The sequence below is a fragment of the Galeopterus variegatus genome, unplaced genomic scaffold (genome assembly GCF_000696425.1).
Source record: "Galeopterus variegatus unplaced genomic scaffold, G_variegatus-3.0.2 Scaffold835, whole genome shotgun sequence".
In the NCBI taxonomy this organism is placed as follows: domain Eukaryota; kingdom Metazoa; phylum Chordata; class Mammalia; order Dermoptera; family Cynocephalidae; genus Galeopterus; species Galeopterus variegatus.
Window position 1 is genome coordinate 216,484 of NW_007726946.1, and position 15,549 is coordinate 232,032.

A 15,549-nucleotide genomic window follows, 5' to 3' on the forward strand; every position below is an offset into this window, starting at 1 on the left:
CAAATAAAGTGTTAAGATCTAAAATATATTTGTGGAATCCCAGATAAGAGGGGAAATAGAATGGGAAAGAGACAATATTTAGAAATGTGTAGTTGAGAAATCCCCTAATATGATAAAGGCATAAATGTAAAAGTTAGTAAAAACAAACTAGAAAAAAAAAACTGTTTTAAAGCACATACAATTGCAGATAGATCTACCATATGACCCAGCTATCCCACTGCTGGGAATATACCCAAAGGAATGGAAATCATCAAGTCGAAGGTATACCTGTTCCCCAATGTTCATTGCAGCACTCTTTACAATAGCCAAGAGTTGGAACCAACCCAAATGTCCATCATCAGATGAGTGGATACAGAAAATGTGGTTTATCTACACAATGGAATACTGCTCAGCTATAAAAACGAATGAAATACTGCCATTTGCAACAACATGGATGGACCTTGAGAGAATAATATTAAGTGAAATGAGTCAGGCAGAGAAAAAGAAATACCACATGTTCTCACTTATTGGTGGGAGGTAGAAATACACAAATAAATTCACTCACACACACACACACAAAACCAGGGCGGGGGGGAGAAGATATAACAACTACAATTTCTTTGAAGGTGTTACAACAAGCAAACGGAAAGGTCACTCTTGGGTGGGAGGGGAGAGAGGGAGGAGGGAGGGAGGTTTTGGTGATGGGTCATAATAATCAACCACATTGTATATTGACAAAATAAAAAAAAATTAATTATTATTATTATTTTTCACATTCTGAGATACTGTTGCAGAGCAGTTGGGGGACGGGGAGAGGGGAAGGAAGAGAGGATAGGGTGGGAGGAAGAGGAAGGGGGGAGGTGTGGTCAAGGCCCATGGCACTCCCCTCATTCCAACAGGGGAGCCCAGGGGCTTTCGGTGGTAGCTCGTTGTGGTCTGGCTGGATGTGGACTTTGGGGGGCATGGCTGAGGACCTCAGTGCCCTCCCAACCCAGGAGCCTGGGGCACTTCCAGCAATGGCCTAGTGGTCATTGCTGGGCTAGATGCTGACATTGGGGGGTTTGTGGCTGAGGCCCTTGGCCCCCACCACCCCAGCTCGGTGGCCTGGGGCTCTTCCAGTGGTGGCCTGGTGTTCATCACTGAGCCAGATGTGGACGTGGCAGGGGGGGCTGAGGCCCTTGACCCCCTACTGCCCTGGCTCAGGAGTCGGGGTGCTTCTGGTGGTGGCCTGGTTATCATTGCTGGGCTAGATACGGACATCGACATTGGGGGATGCATGGTTGAGGCTCTCAGCCCCCACCACCCCAGCTTGGAATCCCAGGGCACTTCTGGCAGAACCACAGTGGTTGTCGCTGGGCTGGATGCAGATGTTGTGGGGGTATGGTTGAGGCCCTCGGTCCCCACTGCCCCGGGTCAGGTGCCTTGGATGTTTCCAGTGGTGACCTGGTGGTCATTACTGGGCTGGATGCGGACATCGCCGGGGTGTGGCTGAGGCCCTTGGTGCCCCCATAGCTCCAGCTCAGGAGCCCGAGGGCTTCTGGTCCTTCTAGGTTTTATAGGTTTTCTTTGGTGGTATTAGACCTTTACTGGTTAATTTCAGAACTCCATCTCTGATCAATGGGTTTTTTGTTTTTTCTTTCATTTCTGTGTTGGATTATTCTCTATTCCCACCACTTAAACTCTGCTCTGGAACTAATTTGTTTCCTTTGCTTACTTCCAAAATGGGGGAACTTCCTGTGGAGACCAGCAGGGGACTTGAGCCCTGTGGTTGAGCCAAATTTCTGCTTTGCTGCTGATTCCCTGGAGAAGGCTTTTTGTGCAGCTCAGGTTTTAACTGCTGACCTTGTAAGCACTTCCAGGTCTTGTGAAGTCCTGTACACCCGGGTTGTGTGAAAACTCTGATCTGGGCCTGAGTCTTTTCAACAGTTCTATATTCCTGACCAGTCTACACTGAGTGGTCCTGTGCTGACTGGAGGGTAGATCAGCTGTCCGTTGTGGCTCCATGTTCCCCTGGTAGGCCCGTCTCTACCACCCTCCACACTCCAAACACTTCCCAAGGGGGTGGGCCATATGCCGGACCCTTGTGATGCTCACTGGCCTTTGAGTGGCTCCTTTTTTCGGTTGTCTGTGGCCCCTCACTCCTATGCGGGTCCACGGGAATGCTGTCAGTGGTCTTGCTGGCCTGGAGGCTATCAGGCCCTCTTCTCCCTTGCAGCCTCCAAGCAACTTCATACAAAGGGCACAGCAGCAGCTTTTGCCAGCTCTTGTTCCATGTGCTCACCAGGGCCAGCCTGGAAGTGGTCAGGGCTCCAAATGGTCAGAGTGGTCCTTTCTCTCATTGTGGCTTCTCCTGCCTTCATGAATTCCATAGGTCTCTTTTCTTCTTCCCCTGAGCTCTAGTGGTCCCAGCTTGGCAGTCATTGTTTTTTAATAGTTGTAAATTGGTTGATTGTGGGTTTATTTAATTTTTAATAGTACCTAAGTTTTAAATAAAAACTAGCTTGATCAACTACCACACCCATCACACTTTTCAACTTCCAAACTCAAATAAACACTCAAAGGACCAACATTTGTTATGACTGAAAAAGTATAAAAGCACATCCCACAGGCTCTGTGGCTAACTCCAAAAAAAGAGTTTTAAAAATATTTTGCACAGTGCCATTTCTGGAATATGGGGAGTGCCTACCATGGTAATTACTTTGAAGGGGACAACTCTGAACTTACATGTATAATGATAACATTATTATTAACATACTAGATTAAATATATTACAAACCATATTAACAACTAATTCTAGAAGGGAAGAAGCCCAGCTAGCTGGCATATGTTCATAGTTGACACTGTGTGAAAAAGACTTACTTTCCAGCTCCACCACCAAATGAAAGGCCAGCAGAATTCATCCCTGCCAGGACAAAGTAGCCCTGTACTGTAGGAGACTCGCCCATGATGCACCTCATGTCTGGTGTGAAGGTCTCAGGGCAATTCACCAACTTGATGATCTCCAGAGTCTCCAATTCTGGCATCCTCCGCAGGAGGGAACTCAACAGGGGCTCTGAGCAATAGACAAAAACCCAAACAGAGTCCTTACCTTTAAGGAATTAAAATGCTTTCAAACCCTTATACTTTTTTACTCCCTCACCTTTCAGAAAATCTCTTGGAAGAGATTTTTCTAAGAACAGCCAGCTGGGCCATTTATCAGAAATCAGAAAACCTGGTGGAAATACAGGACAAACCAGCAAAATGCTTGGCGTAAAGACTGAAAAAAAAGATAACCTTTAGAAAGGAATGGAGCTACAGAAGGGCCGGCCCGGTGGCGCACTGGAGAGTGCGCCGCTTGGGAGTGTGGCGGCACTCCTGCCGAGGGTTCGGATTCCATGTAGAGACCGCTCACTGGCTGAGCGCGGTGCGGGCGCAACACCAAGGGTTGCGATCCTGTTGCCAGTCCCCGTTACGGGTGCGACGCTGAGGGTTGCGATCCCGTTACCGGTCAGTAAAAAAGACAAAAAGGAAAAAAAAAAAAAAAAGAAAAGAAAGGAATGGAGCTACAGAATAGCAAGTAATACATGTGGCTACAGATAATCTTGAAGGGGTCAGTACGAGTGCAAAAGCTCTCAAATGGCACCCACAGAGATTTCAATAAAAGGCAATGCTCTCCTACATCAAAATAGTTGCAAAAGACAGATCCTAACCCTGTTTTAAAATAAACCTATCATCTGGGCACAATCCAGTGGGATACTGATAACAGATGAAACCAGACTGAAGCTGGTCAGTGGGCACATAAGGGGTTCATCATACTACTCTCTCCACTTTTGAAGGTTTGAAATTTCCGGGCCGGCCCGGTGGTGCACTGTGCTAGTGCGCCGCTTGGGAAGCGTGGCGACGCTCCCGCCGAGGGTTCGGATCCCACATGCGGACCGGTTCCCGCTCACTGCCTGAGTGAGGCGCGGGAGCAACACCGAGGGTTGCGATCCCGTTGCCGGTCCTGGTCCGGTACGGGGGTGACACTGAGGGTTGCGATCCGTTGCCGGACACGGAAAAAAGACAAAAAAAAAAAAAAAAAGAATAAAAGTTTGAAATTTCCCATAATAAGAAGTTTAAAAGAAAGTCCATCAAGATTAAGGTTAGGAGGGAAATCGTTCCTTAGAGAAGCTTTCATATCTTTTGAATTTGAAGCCATGTGACTATACTCATTATTCAATAAATAAAATAAAAATTATTTTAAAAATTAGTAAAAGACCACATTAACAAAACAATTCTGCCTTCTAAAAACCTTTTCAATTTTACATGAAGTCCTACCAAAAGAAGATCTCCTCTAAGCCCAAAATTTCAGCAGCGATTTTAGGTGAATAAGTAATAAGCCACCAGTCTGTTAACCAAGGTTTTAGTTCCCTGAATCTGCTAACCAGTAACTGCATCCTTAAACCAAGCAAGCTCTGTAGCCTGTCTGTTGTAACTACTATTGCACCTCATGGGGTTGTTATAAAGATTAAAAAAGGAACTACTCTTGAAAACACTTTGAGAAGTATAACATTTTAGACAAGTATAAGGCATTATTGTTACAGTCCAGCTTACACACCAAAGTGATCCCAGTCTTCCTGCAGATTCTGAATCTCCAGCTGGTTCTTGCCCTCAGTGAAAATTGGTTTCGGGTTCTTCTCAAAGCCACCAGACAATATGCCACCCTGCCAGTTCCGAATATAAATCCTTCCATCAGCATCCACAATAGCTGAAGAAGAGAAATGACAAGGGAGTGGGGAGTAGAAGAGAAAAAAGAGGGTTTAGAGGCAAGCCACTTTTCTAAATGGACAGAAAATGAAACAGAACAAAAACACCTGTTAATAACTTTCTTAACAAAATAGCATCCAATGAACATTAGCTTTAAAATGTCTTTCAAGGTCATGGGGAAGATCCACTCAGACTTATAGTGGAAACTGTTTCTCTGATTATCCCTAACTTTATCAGTTAGCTTGGACTAGTCCTCACAACCAAATGATATAATTGCCACTGTGCCAAGTGAATGTCTAACACAAAGAGGGATTGCAGAGCCCATTCTAGGCATTAAGACCTTCAAAACAATATCAAAACCCTCTCCTAAAGCACTTGCAGCCATTAAACCACCTAAGTTCATAGTTTACCTGTGACATTTCTACAATTTATAACATTCAAGTTAAAAACTCAAGGTTACATTCCAAATATCCTCAATGACCTCTGTCTGAGACTAAAGTTAGCTTGCAAAAACCAAAAACAATTGCTTAGTGCAATGCCCATTTTGGCCACCCTTTCATAAAGAGTTACTAAAGAAAAGTTATAATTGGGTCTCCCTCCCTATAACATGCTCCAAGAAAAGACTCTTTAAGGCACAGTCTGTCCTTAGCAGAAAGTCTTCCTTTTCAGAGGACAGAATATTGGCAAGGAAATAAGATTTAAAAAAAAAAAAAGTACAGGTCCTCACTTGGTGTGTTGCTCTGCAGAGGGGTCTCCAAGGGGCGAGTCAGAAGGTAGAAGTGTTCGCAGGCATGTAACGGGATACTAACCGGCTCTTCGTTGGACAGACCCAGCTCGTATGCCCACTACAAATGGACAGATTTATTTGTGGGTGGGAAGAGGAAGAGAAATACGAATGAGCAAGTTCAGCCTCTTGAAAAGAGTTTAATTTCAAGTGGCTTATGTGTGCTCTTGCTACAATGTCAGGTGTGGGAAGCCAAGTTTCAGCCTGCTTGGTTTCAGTTATTTGGATGGGGAGCAACACTATACTTTTTAAACCATAGAAGTTACTTTTGATCAAAGGAAGAAAGATTCACCAGCAAGTCAAAGAAGTTCATGGGACCAAAGGAGGTCCTTTTAATAAAATGCCTGGCTTCAACTACAAACCCCAAATATCAATCATTAAATGAACTTCACATGGCAAAAAGTAGTCCCTAGGTCACCTTCAGATTGTACAGCGGAAGGCGAGGGACCAATCTGCCTTAAATGTAGAAGCAGTATAGTGTTCTGGAAACTAAGTCCACATTCCTGACACAATAAAATAGTCTAGTATTTTATTTGTTACACTGTAGAATGAAATATAACACCATAAAAAGACTCATGCCAGTGATTCATGTCAATGCCTGCCTGCTGGCCTTCCAGACCAGGACAGAACCAATTGACCCACTGTGGAGGAAGAAAGAGGTCGTGAATGCTCCTATTTGAGGAAGTATATTTAAGTATAGGTTTCTAATTTAGAATACAGAAATTCTGAGTTTTCCGTTCCAAACAAGAAACAGTGTAGTCCCTTATGTCTGGTTAGTCAGTTGTAATATTAATACTAGGTCTCTACACCAAAAAATCTTGGACATAAAAGTTAAACAACAAAATCAGCGACTTAAGTGTTGTTGCTAACCTACCTGACCAGCACAGTTGACAAAATACTGGCATTCAATCTGTCCTTTATCTGTCTCCACACCAGTAACTTGAGCTTTTTTGACCATTACATGAAGAACACTTGTACGGTCATAGATCTGAACACCTGTTCCAAGGTAAAGAAAGAGTCAGTGCATCATCTGATATTCCCGAATTAAGGCATCTGCAGCAGATTCTCTATCCAAAAGAAACACTGAAAAAGTCAGGTCAATGCTTTAATTTAAAAAAACAAATAATCCTGAGACTATGTAAATGGGCCTTGCCCAAGATTGAAAATAGCAGGTCAATTTAAAAACAGACTTTAGTAAACAATGTTTAAACTCCAGGAATCAAATATATAGCAGGACGGAATAGAGTTCAAACAGGGCATCTTAAATTCTAATCTACCCACATCATGAATCAGTTTATCCAAAGTATAAAACACCTTGGACACTAATAAGTCTTCCCCTCATCACTGCAACACTGGGTCATGATTTAAGTTGTGGATTAATACCAGAGGTGTGTCCTAACCTTGGAGCTCCTCAAGTTCTGCGGGGGGGAATAAAATCCCTTATGTCTGAAGTACATTAATCAGCACTAAAAGCAGTCCCTTGGAAACCCAGATAAGAAATATGTGGCCATGAGGAAAAATACCTATTAACAGATATTATATTTAAAAAATTGTAAGAATCAGTGTTCAAAACTGGAAGCTGAATACCCTAATGAGAATAATTTTTCCAAACATGAGTTAGTGTCATGTCTACTGTGAGACACTTCCTTAGTGTGTCTTCCTTCCTAACCATCTTAAGGAAATGCAAACACCTGCTCACCGTTCTGGGAGGCAGCACTTGCCAGGGCAAGAGCCACATCAGCAGAGGACACCACTGCATCCTCGGGAACATGCATGGCCCCCACCAGGTCGTGCACATTGAGGAAAGGGTGAAGTTCAGCCACTTTCTTGGGGGAGATGATCTCAGAAGGAATGCCTATAACACTGCCACAGAACACAAGGGGACAATGACATTCACTGGCCCTTTGGCTGAGGTCAGTGTGGTAAAGTCAGGACAGGCTTCTAGCCTCTTACGTACTTCAGCCTTGAGTTGATGCGCTTCAGGGAGATCAGCCGGTCCTGAGTTTGAGCCAAAGAGATTGAGCCTGTCCTTATGTAACCTGTAAGAAAAATTGGCCCAACTGAGACCAGACCAAATGTAGGGTGGAAGGATGTAAAAATCCGCTAGATTGGGCCGGCCCGTGGCTCACTCGGGAGAGTGCGGTGCTGATGGCACCAAGGCCCCGGGTTCGGATCCCATATAGGGATGGCCGGTTTGCTCACTGGGAGAGCGTGGTGCTGACAACACCAAGTCAAGGGTTAAGATCCCCTTACTGGTCATCTTTTAAAAAAAAAAAAAAAAAAATCCGCTAGATTATAGATTAGAAAACCTGTGATGAGTCCTGGGACTACCAATCGATATCCTTAGGCAAGCAAATTAGCTCTTCTGAGTTTCGAGTGAAAATCTGAAGTATACCAGATGCACTAACTCAAGTTCCATGCCCTATCCATTCTCAGCTCATAGTTTTGTGAGGGTCAAAAGAGATTATAATGTACATAAAATAACTCATAATAAAAATGAAAGATACCATGGCTAAAAAGTCTTTTGGGGCAAGAATGTGACCTAGAACCCATCCCTATTCCTCACTCCTTTTAGGCAATTTCACCCTTTCTCCTCCTAGTCTTGGTGTGAGTGTAATCCTTGGCGAAGGCCACTCACAGCATCAGCTGCAAGGGGATTGGATCCTCCCTCTTCTTCCGCAGTATAGCCAAACAGTGGGCATGCAACTTAAGCTCAGCCAGTCAGACCCTTCTGGAATACTTGGTCTTGAGCAAGAGGGTGAATGACTAGACAAAGACCTTCGCTAAATCATTATTTATAATGACAAAAGGGGTGGAGGGCTATAAATGTCAAGCAATGGGAAAAGAAATAAACAAGCTATGGAATGCACATACTATGGAACTTTACTCTGCAGTTATAAACAACAGACTTACATGAGCTAATGTGGAAAGCTGCCAATAATACACTTTTATTTAATTATTATTAAAAAATGTTACTGTATTTGAGGAAAGGAGAAATGAACCCATAAAAGAGAAACAATTCCAGATACAAAAATGGTACAAAGAGCACATGAATTGTTAAATAAATAGTACTGACAAAAGGTAATGTAAAAGTTTGCAGAGAGACATAAGCCAATATATATGACCAGTTGGGGAAGACAGCCTTATAGCTGAAGACTCCTACTTGTCAGATAAACATCAGTTCTATGTAAGTCAGTGGTTCTCAGTCCTGGCCACACATTAGAATCACCTAGGAAGTTTTTAAATATTACCTGTGCCTGAGCCTCACTAAGTGTGCTCAGGCTACTGGGGTGCCGCTGCTTCTAAGCCTTCTCAGCAGACAGAGCTGGAAAATGGCCCCTTCTGTCCTCACACTCTTACTCGAAATGATGATTTAATGCTGATACCTTCAGTTCCAATCCAACACCATAAGGCTCCTCCTAGTTATCCTCCTTTCCATACTTGTAACTCCCTCTCAACAGGCAGAAACCCGGCCCTTTATCCTCAATACACTTACTCATTTGCTCAACCGAGAATATACGGAAGGCGAAACTGTCCATAGCACTCTGAAAAATAAGCTTGCTAATCAGGGGTCCACAACTGTTTGCATTTCTTTTCGTCTTTAGACTGAGAGAGTACAGAGTTTAAACAATGTGGTCAAAAGTTCCCTAGGTTAGCTTTTTTCCTTGCTTTAAGTGTGGCTGTTATTCACTTGAAATGCAATTAGGTTCCTTTATTTCTGGGAGTATTCCACTGTAGGGTTTCTCCCATCCTTCAGGATATTCTTTTATATCTGAGTAGGTAAAATGTTAAGTCAAAACTAAACTCAGAAGTGTGACTACCCCTACTGCCCCTTGTACCTGTTCCCACTTACCCTGTGAAGGAAACCAATCTCAGTAGTTTCTGGTTTACCCTTTCTGTATTTCTGTTTTCACAAAAATAAGCAGACACATTTCCTTATTTCTTATACAAAAGTAGTACATTATCATTATATGTACTCTTTTATACTTCTTATTTAACAATGTATCCCTGAAATCGTTCTATAGCAATTCATAGAGATCTTCCTCATTCTTTTCTCACTTACCTAGTAGTTCTTTGTGTGGATATACCATTTTATTCAACCAATCTCCTATGTACGGGCATTTAAATTTGCAACCTTATGTTTGTAATTAAACAGTGCTATAATAAATAACCTAAACTTCTGCATGTATATTTTTGTACAAAACATTCTTAAGTAGAAAAAACAAGGTATAGGGCCGGCCCGGTGGCGCACTGGATAGTGCGCCGCTTGGGAAGCGCGGCGGCGCTCCCGTCCGAGGGTTCGGATCCCAAAAAAAAAAAAAAAAAAAAAAAAAAAAAAACAAGGTATAAAATAACATGCTTAGTAAATTTTAGTTAAAAAAAGTATACCTAGGGCCGACCCCGTGGCACACTCGGGAGAGTATGGCGCTGGGAGCGCAGCAGCGCTCCCGCCACGGGTTCGGATCCTATATAGGGATGGCCGGCGCTCACTGGTTGAGCGCGGTGCAGCAGGTCACAAAAAAGACAAAAAAAAAAAAAAAGAAAAGAAATAAGTATACCTATATACACATACAAAAAAAAAGTCTAATAGGGTACAAACTAAACAGAGTGGTAGCCTTTTGAAGGATATTCAGTATAGAGGAAAGATTTCCACTTTTTGTGTTTCTGTATTGTTCATATTTCTTATAATGAGAATATAACTTATTATATATGTGCTCAAAATTACAAAAAAAAAATTTTTTTTTTCCTTTTTGTCTTTTTCCGTGTCCGGCAACAGATCGCAACCCTCAGTGTCGCCCCCGTACCGGACCGGGGACCGGCAACGGGATCGCAACCCTCGGTGTTGCTCCCGCACCTCGCTCAGCCAGTGAGCGGGAACCGGTCTGTACGTGAGATCCGAACCCTCGGCGGGAGCGCCACCGCGCTCCCAAGCGGCGCACTGTAGCAGTGCGCCACCGGGCCGGCCCAAAATTACAAAATTTTTTAACCCATTAAATAATTTTAAAAAATTAAATTGTCACTGACTTGAAAAATTGGCTTAATCTCCCTGCATCTAGGTTTCTTTATCTGTAAGAGAATGACCACTCCTTATCATAAAATCAAATAATATATGCAATACTTTTAAAACATTATTAAAACTTTTCGATAATCACATTCATTCCATTCACCTGACAAAAATTATATCGCATGAAATTGAAGCACTGCAGAAACTAATATTCATCAGTCAAGGAATGAGGTTAGTGGTCCAGTACTTTGGATTAAAAAGTAGTTAACATACACCTCACCTAGATGAACTATTTTCAGAGGATTAGCATATAATACCCTTCTAATTAAATCTATATTGTACACATGTCACTTCATTTTTATTTTATGATTCAAAAGCAGTCCGCTGGATAACAATTACCATGCTAGTGTATACATGTACACACTGCCAGTTAACAGAATTCTCCATTGCTGAAGTGCCCAAGCTATCTTTCACTGCATCACTGGTATACCACAATGTGAGTGATAGATTTTCAGTGATCCCCTTACACTCCCTTGCCTGACTTCCTCACTGCTCCCTTGACCCTGCCCCACAAACATCAAAGTCAGGCCAAATAAGGGGTTCCAGACTGACCTAGAACTAACTTGAGGCTAACTTACCTCACAGAAATGAAGCCTAAGACCCAGATTCCTCTGAAATCTAACCAGCTGAGTGACGCTAGGCTCAGAAAAGCATTAGTAACTGAACCAGTGGGCCAGGATCAGCCACTCCATTGCCGGCCCATTCTCTGGACCCTCTTCTGACTCAAATCCTGGGTAATACCCGATTCAAGCACCTACTTGCCATCAAATTCAATCCAACCAAAAGGAACTATTTGCCACTTGCAAGGCAGGCGTCTTCCCCAGTAAAAGCCAGAGACAGCACAGAAGAACAACTTTTATGATGTCTACTCCAGAGCCCCTGCCTCTCAAAGGGAAGCCTGGTCAAGTTCAATGACCCCATGTGGTGTCATCACAGGGTAGGCACTAGGGTGAACCAAGTGAACCGTTTCATCAGCCAAAAGACTGGACTTGACTCTGGGTTTCTCGCTTAGTCATCCCCTTACCATAAACTGAGAGACTCTCTTTCCACTTGTTATCATATGGGATCAGAGTATACAACTGTTTCTGGAACAGTTCCTGCTTATTCCAGTACTATTTAGCTTACAATTCTCTATGTCCTTTAACCCCTAATCATATAGGTATAAGAAATATATGTCTATGCTTTATAACCAGAAACATACTTAATAGCTACTGGTGAAGTTCAGTGGGTCAAACTACAATTTAACGATTAAGCACCTAGACTTAAGTTCTTTCTCCTCTTTATTTAGAGCCAAGTGTTGCCATTTACTATACATAAATGAGTGAAATATATAGGAAATGGCCCAGAAAAACTTTCATATAATGACAAGAATTACAGGATCTGAAAAGGATCTAGGATATGGATCGAATACCCTTATTTTATAGACAGTGAAATTGAAGACAGCTCAATAAGCTAAGTGACTTGCTCAAGGTGACACTCTGGCTGGTGGCAGAGCATGGACTGTAATCCAAGTCTTAATAATCAAATCACCAGGCAAACCTGGTATAGGACCAAATACAGTACTGAGTAAAAAAGTCTAGGGAACAGGCAGACAAGTAAACAGCAGATTACCTGCTTACCTGTTTGAATCCCCGTTTCCTGCTCTAACTGACTGTACAGTTTGTTTGAATAGTCTGCCATCTTCTGTTCAATGGTCAAGTGCCTGGCAGTGCTCAGGATGCCAGCACAGAACCTTGTAGAGCCAGCAGCCAGCCTGCAAGATGGATACAAAATGCTACTAGGTAAACTCACATATCTGTGAATACAAGTTCAAGGTTCCTCATTACAGTACTGTTTGTAATATTAAAAGATGGACACAATCTAAATGTCCATCAACATGCAACTGATTTACAATTCTGAAGTTCATCTATACAATGGATGTATAAAAAAAAAAAAGAAGAAGAAGAAGAAAGCTCTTTACACACCAATATGGAACAATCATAATGAAAAAGGCAAGGTAATGAACAGTATTTAAGGTATGCTACCACTTGTAAAAAAGAGGGAAAAAATAAATGAATACCCATACACACACATATATATATACCTACCAGTACATATTTGCTTATATATGTAGAGAATGTATATGGAACTTAACTTGCCTCCATAGAGGAAAACTTACAGTTAGAATTCAGAAATGGGAGGGAAACTTTTCCGTGTACACTTTTTTTTTTTGGTAGCTGGCTGGTATGGGGCTCTGAATCCCTGACCCTGACATTATCAGCACCATGCTCTATTGAGTGAACAAACCAGCCAGTGCCTCCACCATCGTACAGTCTTTTATATATTTTCAATTCTGAATGATATAAATGTAATACCTATTCAAAAATAAATAAAGTTTAAATTAAAAAAAATGTTCTCCAATCTGTGGTAAGCAACAGAACATAAAAGCTCCAGTAATGCTAAAGCCCAAAGAACCTGTATGTCAAGAAAGCAGGTGGTAGTTGTAAGCAGGTTATTTTCCCCAATTTATTTATTTATTTGCTTATTTTTTTGGCAGCTGGTCGGTACGGGGATCTGAACCCTTAACCTTGGTGGGGTTTTTTTTGTCCTTTTTGAGACCGGCCACACCACGCTCAGCCAGTGAGAGCTGTGAGTGCACCGGTCATCCCTATATAGGATCTGAACCCGCGGCGGGAGCGCTACTGCGCTCCCAGCGTATTAAGGAAACTGAATCTTGTCACAAATTACACCCCAAACCGAGATGGTTTTAACCATTGCCTACCAACACTCAAGGTTCAAATAATTCTAATTTTACACTAGTGATTCCAGAGTATGGAAAGGGAAAACTCTGTCATAAAAAATCATTTTATGAGGCTAGCATAACCAGGATGCCAAAATCTAATAAGGTTGCTATGAGAAAGGAAAACCGCTGGCCAATATCACTCTTGATCAATGATGTTAAAAATCTAGAATAAAATATTCAGTGCAATTCCAATCAGAATCTTAACAGACAGCGTTTTGTTATTGTTGACTTATTTGATTTTTGGAGCTTGATAAGCCGATTCTAAAATGTATACAGACATGCAAAAGGCCAAGATCAAAGATAGTCATTTCTTTTTTTTTTCACAACTGGCCAGTACAGGGATCCGAACCACTGACCTTGGTGTTTTAACACCATGTTCTAACCAACTGAACTAACTGGCCAGCTCCCTCTCCCCCAAATTATTTGGAACTCAGTAAACTACCACCTGTGTCAGAATTCCTGTCACTTGAGTTTACTGAATTTATTCTCATAATTATATTTCCCATGTCAGATTGTCAGCTCCCTAAAGATAGATTTTCTATCACCTTAGTAACTAATGCACAGCCACTGTGTGGAGCTCCATTCAGAGTGGGAGTTCCATTAACTCTGCCTGATGGACAGCACCTATAGCTCTGGTGACATCTCTGCCAGGACAGTATTCCTTGAGCAGCTCAGATAGTGGCTCTTACCCTTGGGTGTACATTAGAGTCTCCTGGGATGCTCCTAAAAATACTGATGCCTGGTCTCACCTCGAGAGATTCTGGTTTGTTCTGGGAAGAGGCTTGGGCATTGATATTTGTTAAAAGCTCCCCAGGTTATTCTAATATGCGGCCAGAGTTCCAAACCACTGATCTATGAGAAGGACAATAGAGGAGATGTACAAGAGACAATGATTGATAAAAGAAAGCACAAAACCATTTCACAAGCCATTGTTGAAGCATAATTATTTCAAAACATCAGGCTCAACAGTCTACCTTACATCAATTCTAAGGTATTATATGATCTTGGAGAAACAAACCAAAAAAATGAACCTCCCTAGGGTCTCTCATTTAGAAATTTACATTGAAATGAATTTATAGTTTTCTGTGGATAGAACACATCTGATAATTAATTTTAAAGGATTTCAAAAAACTGGAGAAAGACATTAACATCAAGAAAATATTACAGGGCTGGCTGATTGGCTCACTTGGTTAGACTTTAGTCCTGATAACACCAAGCAAGGTCAAGGGTTCAGATCCCCATACTGGCCAGCTGCCAAAAAAAAGGAAAGAAAATACAAAAATCTGCTCTCAACTCACAAACTTACAGCAAACTTCTCCAGAACTGACAATCCACCTGCAAATGATGGTTCTCTTTTTCTAGGCCCAAGAGGCAAGAGAAGAGTGTTACTATGAAAAGGAAGCAGAAAAAGTGAAAGGTCAAATAGGAGTTATTTCCAAGAGAAGAATGAGGTTGCTCTTTGCCACTGAGCTCCCCATGTTGATGGGTTTCTTAATTTACAACAGCATTCAGCTTTCCTGACATACTAGAATCAAGAACAGAAAGTACCCCACATTGAGTCAGATATCTAAAATGTCTCAAATGAATGGGAAACTGAAGGCTGGGCACAGAGAAAACCATCAAAAAAGGTGGTAACCATTGTGAATTGATAAGGTTCACTTTGTGGTGGCAAAGTAGTTTCCTGATGCTAAACAAATATAATATAAAGCAACTTAAATCATAAAGATGACCGGTAAGGGGATCTTAACCCTTGATTTGGTGTTGTAAGCACCACGCTCTCCCAAGTGAGCCAACTGACCATCCCTATATAGAGATCCGAACCCATGGCCTTGGTGTTATCAGCACCACACTCTCCCAAGTGAGCCACAGCTGGCCCTTAAATCATTACTTGTAATTCCAGCTCCACTTTCCACTCCTCTACAATATCCACTGCATAGGACTATGCCTATCTTACTGACCCTAAAGTACACAGAAATAAGCCTCTCCCCACCAGAACTTGAAGCTAATATTATCTTCAAAAGGAAACTAAGAAAACAGGTATAAGGGATCAAGCCTCCCAGTTTGCCTGAGAGAGTCCCTGTTTACATGTTGGTCCCATTTGTTAATAATACCCACTTTTGCTCTTAAAAGTATCCCACTGGGGCCGGCCCGTGGCTCACTCGGTAGAGTGCGGTGCTGATAACACCAAGGCCGCGGGTTCAGATCCTATATAGG

The 15,549-nt window shown here is 42.2% G+C and overlaps 1 protein-coding gene across 2 annotated transcripts in view; it reads right to left on the minus strand.

The window, feature by feature from the left end:
- The window catches only part of PDPR (pyruvate dehydrogenase phosphatase regulatory subunit), a 35,967-nt gene that overhangs the window by 17,047 nt on the left and 3,371 nt on the right, over window positions 1-15,549 (minus strand). For both annotated transcript variants that reach the window (XM_008572772.1, XM_008572773.1), the window contains exons 2-8: window positions 12,173-12,306; window positions 7,446-7,527; window positions 7,188-7,351; window positions 6,363-6,484; window positions 5,432-5,549; window positions 4,556-4,705; window positions 2,839-3,031 (exon numbers count right to left, since the gene is read on the minus strand). In XM_008572772.1, the coding sequence (XP_008570994.1) occupies window positions 2,839-3,031; window positions 4,556-4,705; window positions 5,432-5,549; window positions 6,363-6,484; window positions 7,188-7,351; window positions 7,446-7,527; window positions 12,173-12,306 (963 nt within the window). The remainder of the gene's footprint in view (window positions 1-2,838; window positions 3,032-4,555; window positions 4,706-5,431; window positions 5,550-6,362; window positions 6,485-7,187; window positions 7,352-7,445; window positions 7,528-12,172; window positions 12,307-15,549) is intronic.